This window comes from Nicotiana tabacum, chromosome 5 (genome assembly GCF_000715075.1).
Source record: "Nicotiana tabacum cultivar K326 chromosome 5, ASM71507v2, whole genome shotgun sequence".
Lineage (NCBI taxonomy): Eukaryota > Viridiplantae > Streptophyta > Magnoliopsida > Solanales > Solanaceae > Nicotiana > Nicotiana tabacum.
Window position 1 is genome coordinate 17,949,110 of NC_134084.1, and position 7,949 is coordinate 17,957,058.

Here is a 7,949-nt window from a genome sequence, read left to right on the forward strand (position 1 = left end):
ATCTTCGGACTATTAATTCATCTTGGACAATATGTCTACTAGACTATCCTCTTGGAAAACAAATTTCCTAAGTATGGCAGGTAGGGTTACCCTAGGAAACTCTGTCCTCAATAGTATACTCAATCACATTATGCAATATAATTTCCTTCCCACCAAAATCCTCAAGCACATAGACAAAATTCAAAGAATTTTCATCTGGGGTACTACAAATACAAAAAAAAAAAGGCTCCACCTAGTCAACTGGAATACTATCACTAAGGAAAAAGATAGAGGAGGCCTAGGAACTCATGCTGCTAAGGATAAAAATTTAGTGAACTTGGCAAGCCTCTCATGGAGATTAATTCATGATATTCACAACCCCTGGGTGCAAACCCTATCCTCCATTTATGGCTCCAATAGAAACCCTAAAAACTCCTCCTTCATTTGGAAAAGTATATTGATTGGATGGGATACTTGTAATAAGGGCATAATCTGGATCCCCAGTAATCACTCCACCATCAATATTTGGGACTCGAATTGGATCCCAAATTTTAAAAATATTAGGCAAGCTATCCAAGGCCCCATCACCCCCCCCCCATGAGAGTAGCCTTTCCATAATGGACATTTAGGTGGATAATAATTGGAACCTCACAAATCTATCTTTTGAGTTACCTAAACCCTTGATGAATAGCATTCTCTCTATCACCCCTACGAAGAGCCCTAATGACATTCCCACTTGGACCCTATCTGGGAATGGCAAGTTCACCTCAAGATCCTATTACAAAGCTATCTCTAATAAGAACAACAATCTCCTTGACTTCAGTTGGGTATGAAAACTCAACTGTCCCAACAAAATAAAATATTTCCTGTGGAAATGCCTCCATAACAGGTTGCCTACTCGTGCATATCTCAATCATATTGGCATTAATATAGACCCCTTTTGCCCGACCTGCAAACTTGAAAATGAAACCAATGATCACATCTTCATCAGATGCAAAATGGTATGCGACATCTGGGCCTTAACAGGTCTCCACAATGATCCCATTAGGTATAAGGATAACTGGCTCATTACTATACGGGAGCTTAATCACTATCCCCCTTCCTCAAATGGTGCGACATGTTCCCCTTTATTATTTGGCACATATGGATTAACAGGAATAAAAACAATATGGATAACACCACTCATTATGCCTCCATTGGAAGAGCTATCAAATACGCCACTGAATACAATCTGCTAACTCACAATGAAAAGTTACGTGCTCAAACTCATGCAATCAACATATGGTGGCATAAACCTCTCAATGGCTATCTCAAGCTAAACTTTGATGGAGTTTTTAGTGAGAAGGAGCACTTGGCAGGTCTAGGGGGTACCATCCGAGATAGTAGCGGCCACTGGATCCTAGGGTTCCAACACCAAAAACAAGCATCAACAGCCCTTCACTCAGAATTGGAAGCATTCAAAGAGGGACTCGCATTAGCTTTGAACAAGAGACTCTTTCAACTAGTGATAGAAACAGACTTAACAGAGGTTATAAAAGCTCTAAATGAGGATTATAAATCTCACTACATGACTATTTCCTCTTGCAGATGGTTAATGCACCAGCTAAAGGACCCACCAATGCAGCATAACTTTAGAGATGGAAACCAAGTGGCGCACAAGCTAGCAAGGGATAATCTTTTGAATCCAAAGTCTCATGTTGTCTTAGATAGGCCTCCTCCTTTTGTCATAAATAAGCTTAATGCATATAAAGATGGTCATGTTTATCTTACTAAGTCTCTAAGTACTAGTAGTTGTATTAATCTTGCCAACTTAGGCAATATCTGTGTTAGTAGGTCGTCCACCTACGAGGATGATGTAACAAACTCAATTTCGTAGTATTAATATATTTCCCTGCTTTCGTCAAAAAAAAAAACTATCAATGTTTAAGCTTTCGATTATTCGACTAAGTTTTGATTCAAGCCAATTGCTAGTGATCTCAGTAAATATAAATTTAATTGTTTTATTTCAAAACTAATTTTGGGTTAAACAGGGTAAGATATGTGTACGCACTACTCTCCTGAAATCCTATTCGTAAGACTACACTAGTTTATTGTTGTACACTAAAAGAAACTTATATTTGCTTTTAAAACAAATACAATAATCTATATATTTTTTTTAAGAACCAAACAACTGCAACAATTTATAGTAATAATTTTTTAGAACCAAACGAAAAAGAACAAGTTGGATCCGAATTCCAACCCCACTCACTGCCGAACCTTGTTGACTTTCCGATTTTATAACACTATTCGCTCTCAACAATATTGAAAAAGAGCAAGTCTTAGTAGAAGACAGGTCATCGCGAATCTCAATCATTAAATTACAGTAAAGATAAAGAATACTTTTCTTTTTGTCAATAACGATAAAAGTATAGTCAAACTTGAAAATTGTAACCTTTCTCGATGGTCGTATTAAATAAAATATTAAGTAGTCAAATTTTAACAACCCCAAAATCCCTTTTTCCGTTTTAGTCCCTGCAATCTCCCCAAATTTACAAATAAAGGATGGCATTATTATTGATCATAGATGGTTTTGGCATTTCCTAACTTAAACCTTCTTAAGCTTCCGTTCCCAAGTGGTGCAGCATAATTATATAAAGTGAGATTTAAACCTATACATTAGTCGTTTGGTAGAATGCATTAGATAAAATAATATTTGTATTAACTTTGTGTATTAATAATATCTTGTTTGATAGATATTTTGAACTTATGCATTAGTTATGTAAGCATTAATTATACATCCTATTTGGTTATATCCTATGCATAACTAATGCATAGAAAACCATGTTATTAGCAATGCAATGAGTTTTAATGCATGCATTAGTTTAGTTAAAGACAAAATTGTCCTTCAAAATTTATACTTGATTAAAATTTGCTAGTTATTATATTAATGCAAGTTTAAAATAATTCAAATAGTGAGAAATAAAATTATATCTCTAGTAAATAAATAAATACTTAGCATATTTTCTTTTTTATAAATAAATATTTAGTTCTATATTACAATATAGGTAGACAAATCAAATAATTTTTTAAACTTTTTCATATAAAAATATTTCTCAACATATGTTTCTTTTAAAAAGTTTTAGAGTGATGGATTGGTTTTGAGGGTATTTTTGTAAACAAGCAATTTTTTAGAAATTGTGCAATGCTTTAATACATCAAACCAAATAATTGATAAGAAATATGTTAGTATAACTAATACCAGCATAACTAATGCAAGCATAACTAATATACCATATTCAGTATTGTTCTTATGCACCCTACCAAACGACCCTTAGGGACTTATATTAACAAATATAAGAATTTTATTTTTTATTAAGAACTAAACAACTACAATAATGTATACTAGTAACTTTTTAAGAACCAAACAACAAGCAAGTTGTATCAGAATTCCAACTCCACTCACTACCGAACCTTGTTGACTTTCCAATTTTATAATAGAGTCAAATCTCTCTACGACATTTTGAATGATTTTGGATAGTGTTGTTATATAGAATATTATAACATAATATAAAACTTAATTCCAAAAAAGCTTAACTTTTAGAGTGAAGTATTGTTATATTGGGATGATGTTGTTATAAAGAGACGTGACACACACCGGATATTTACATCAAACTATATTAATTCACTATGATTAATTTAATTAGATGAGAATGCATATAGTTTACCATGGTTAAATGATTGAAGTCCATATACAAGACATATGTCCTGTAGCTATTGATTTTGTGTAAACACCCGGTGCGGATAAGTTTTTACCCTGTACTACTTGCTCTCAACACTATAAAAAAAGAGTAAGTCTTATAGCTTGTTTGGCCAAGTCTTTCTTTATTTTGGGGGGACAAAAGTGTTCTTTTTTCGTGAAAATAGCTTGTTCCAAATATTGAGCTATTTGATTAAGTTTTTAGAGGGAAAAAATTACTTTTGAAAAGAATAGAAAAAAATAAATTCTCACCCAAAAACAATTTTCCGAAAAACACTTTTGAGATAAAAATATATTTAGAAGCAGTTTTTAAAAACTTGATCAAACACTAATTATTGTTCAAAAATAATTTTTAAATTAATTAGTCAAACACAAACTGATTATCATCAAAAGGACTGTTTTTTAAAATATTTTATAGAAAAGTATTTCTAACATAAACTGATTCTTTACTGTAGAAGACACGTCATCGCGAATCTCAATAATTAAATTACAATACAGATAAATAATACTCCTTTTCTTTTTGTCAAATAATCATGCAATTATAGTCAAACTTAAAAATTGTAAACCTTCTCGATGGTCGTATTAAATAAAATAAAAAATAGTCAAAATTTTAACAACCCCAAAAGACTTTTTTTTCGTTTCTGCCCCAATCTTCCCCAAATTTACATACAAAACCCTACCCACCGTATCTCTATTCTCTGCTCTTTAGTCTTCTCCAAATGTCAATTCCACCCTTTCCACTACCTCGAAATTACAAAAGAGCCCCTAAATCCCTAAGCTGTTTATCCTTTTCTCTGTTCCGTTGAATCGAACACCATCATTCTCTCGCCGGAACTTCCAGCTCCGGCGCCGGCGATCGTCCCTTCAATTACATGACGATGCTCTCCTTCGTAAGTTACAATAACCATTTTTGGATCATCGGTTGCCCTCTCCACATGCTTTCTTGCCGGACATCCTCTTACGCTGCTACATCTATAATATCCCCTGAAAGTTCAAAAACCAAAAAATTAATCTCAGTATCAAATTCCTAAAATGTTGAAAACAAACTAGTATTAAATTTCTAAAAACAGACGGTGATAATTGATGGTGCATGGTAATTACCGTGGGTATGGCGAGCCCTTGATCGGTTTTTGACCGTATTTTCTCCAGGAATACTCGTCTGCTGGAATATCGGCAATTTTTGAACTGACCGCCGGCACTCTAATCACTTTCTTTGCACGATATTTCCTGTTTATAATAATTAAAAAAAATTGATGAGTTAATGAAAAAAATTGCGAGTCCTACTAATAAATGCTAGTTTAACATATTCAACTAGTTACGTCAACAATACGGAAGCTAGTGCCAGGCACACCTTTCGAAACGTCAGCGTCACCACTGATTTTTTGGTCAAAGACAGATCTGAATTTTTCTTTAGATATGCACAGATGCTAAAATGCGCAGGGTGTATATAAGGAAAATACTAACCTCTTTTTGCAGTGACAATTGCCGGAGCCGGAGATTCTACCGGACATTTCATCGGAAAGATCGTGATCGCGACACCTTTTACCGGCGAGTGGCGGCTTCCCGGATGACACAGGCGGTCGCGGCGGTAAGCTTATTGAGGAAAATTGCTTCCCGTTTGATACGCTTCCTTCACAATCACCGGTAATCGACGACATGAACGACGACGAGTTCGTCGATAAGCTCAAAGTATCCTTCGCAACCTTTGATTTTGTAAAGTCAAACTTCAATGCCGGAGATTGACGGTGTTCCACCATAGCAACCGCCGGGGTAGGAGGTGTAGGCGCTGGTTGAGTATCCTTAACCGGAGCAGACGTAGATAGGGAAAGAGCAGTACATGAATCAGAAAGCTGAACCGGACTACGTCTAAACCGGGCATGACCGGTCCGGTTCAAGATAGAAATAACCTTCTTAAAATTCGAAACAGTGAAGTCGGCGAGTTCTCTACAATCCGGCTGAACCGGTTGTTTTTTCTGCTGTTGAAGTGAAACGAACCGGATTAAATGATCCATGGAATTCAAACCGGCTGAAGCTGCTTCTTGTAGAGCTAATTGCTCATTTATTTGCGAGTAGCCTAACAACTCTATGGCCATTTTTGCAAATCTCTCTGGCTCTGAAGTCTGAATATGAGAGGAAGAAAGAAGAAGAGTGGGTAATATAAGGAGAGGGATTACCGGATGACTGGGTAAAAGTCAAAGGTATTGACCAACGGCTGAGATTGGCCTAAATTTTTTTATTATTTTATCAAGAAAAAACAAAATAATAGCATGCCAATTGCCAGCACCCATTATCGTTAAATTCTTTATTCGACGTGGGAAATGGTGGGACCCATTTTTAAAGAGAAAGGAAGTTTATTTTTGCATTTTCTCCAAAATGAGATCTGTTATATAAAAATTAACTTATTTTGAAAAATATATTTTTTAAAGTAATTTTTAAAATACTTTTAGCGAGAAGCCGTAAGTGTTTGGCCATTTAATAATTAATATTTAATTAAAATTTTAAATATATTTTTCTCAAAAGTATTTTTATTAAGAAAAATACTTTATGGGAAAATTCATTTTTTTCTGCTTCTTAATTGCTTTTACTCATTATGATAATGTTCTTTATTTCACCAAAAAATAAAATAATGTTCTTTAAAAAAAATACTTACAGCACCTAATATAATGCACATTATGGTAATCTCTGCCTAGATTTTAAGCTAGATTCTTTAGTTATTTATTGCTCGGCGGGAGATTAACCGAAAAATAAATATTTAATCAAAAGGAAAATCAGAAAAAGAAAAAAGGGAAAGAAAATGTAGAAGGAAGGGAGAAGCATCCAGCTAAAAAAGGAAACGACATTATCTTTTTGTACTTTCCTTTTACACGTTTTCTTAAATTTGGACTTGACAATAAATCCATTTTATTTGTATAATTTTTCTCTCTTTCTTAATCGTTGTGTTTGTTGGTTGCTTACCTCCTTTTTTTTGGAGGGTTGCTTACCTTTTTTTTCTTTTTTTGCTACCTCACTAATCAAAATGTCTTTTGACATTCAATTAAAATACTACTAGCTGATAGTCAACTATTTCTTAGCATTTATGTAGCACTCGTAAAGAGGAGAATTGTCGATCGCAGTTTAAATTTGGTATATAATCAAACTTTTACAACAGTTTTGTTTGTTTCGACTTTTTATTCATAGCAATTGGTCATCATACACATATAATAATATTTGGTATTCAATCTTATATAGGTATTGCAAATAAAAAATTATTCTAATTTTTTTTTGATTTTAAATGTTATAAAAATAAGAAAATTATTTAAATTTAATTAAAAATCTTTAATTACCAAGTATGTATAAGTTTTTGTCAAAATTAGTGAACTTTATTAAATATTTCAACTTATTTGGTCAAAATACTAGGACGTTATTCATTAACTTAGAGATTATATTCAATATGTGGTTTTTGATAGCAAAGCATTACCAGTGTTCTTTTATTATGAAATTAGACGACTAGCAACTGAAGTGGGAAATAGTAAAATCAATTAATATTTGAGTAGAGCTGTTATAGAGAGTTAATCTTACAAAAAGTATATCGGCATAATTAGATGTGGATCTACGATTTTAAGATTGTGGGTGCTTCACTTTCTTTAAACATAAAGTTTCTATCAATCACATAGTATAAATGTAGAACTAAAAGTTAATGAGGAAACTTAAATTAGTATTACTGTTATAAAAAAAAATCCAATGACAAATCATATGTACTCGACAATTTTTTACATTTTGAAAACTATATAAATAATATTGTCATTGCTTACACTTGCAAATATTTTACGCTCTGCTTAGTAAACTAAATAATTATTTAAAATTCACCATCAATGTTGTTAAAAAATTCATCTATTATGTGGTTCTGAAAATTGTTTGAATCCTCAAGAAGGCTAATTTGGGGTCTTTTTGAAAACTGGTTTTTTCCTCCTTTTGCATCAATGAATTAGATAAAATAAGAAAAAACAAAAACACTAAAACAAAAAGTGAGCAAAAAGTCGATAGTACTAAAGAGAAATAAAAAGAACTAAAATTGAGACAAATAAATCGCTACTAAAAAATAATTGAGTAGAAAAGAAGACCTAAATATGGTTCGGGTGGGAGGAGATAGAGGGAATGACATTCAAAAGATAAAATAAAATAGAACTGCTATTTAATCATTTGCTTTTAGCAAAATCAACATGTGTACGGTGAATTCGGTGGGACCAATTTCTCG

At 33.0% G+C, this 7,949-nt stretch overlaps 1 protein-coding gene across 1 annotated transcript; it reads right to left on the reverse strand.

The window, feature by feature from the left end:
* Nucleotides 1-4,260: 4,260 nt before the first annotated feature.
* On the reverse strand, nucleotides 4,261-5,849 carry LOC107813104 (putative WRKY transcription factor 11). Its single transcript, XM_016638318.2, has 3 exons — nucleotides 5,180-5,849; nucleotides 4,817-4,942; nucleotides 4,261-4,699 (listed from the first exon to the last, which is right to left on the reverse strand). Exons 1-3 carry the CDS (start codon nucleotides 5,806-5,808, stop codon nucleotides 4,498-4,500), a joined length of 957 nt encoding a protein of 318 aa, XP_016493804.1. The 5' UTR covers nucleotides 5,809-5,849; the 3' UTR covers nucleotides 4,261-4,497.
* Between the last annotated feature and the right edge of the window lie 2,100 nt (nucleotides 5,850-7,949).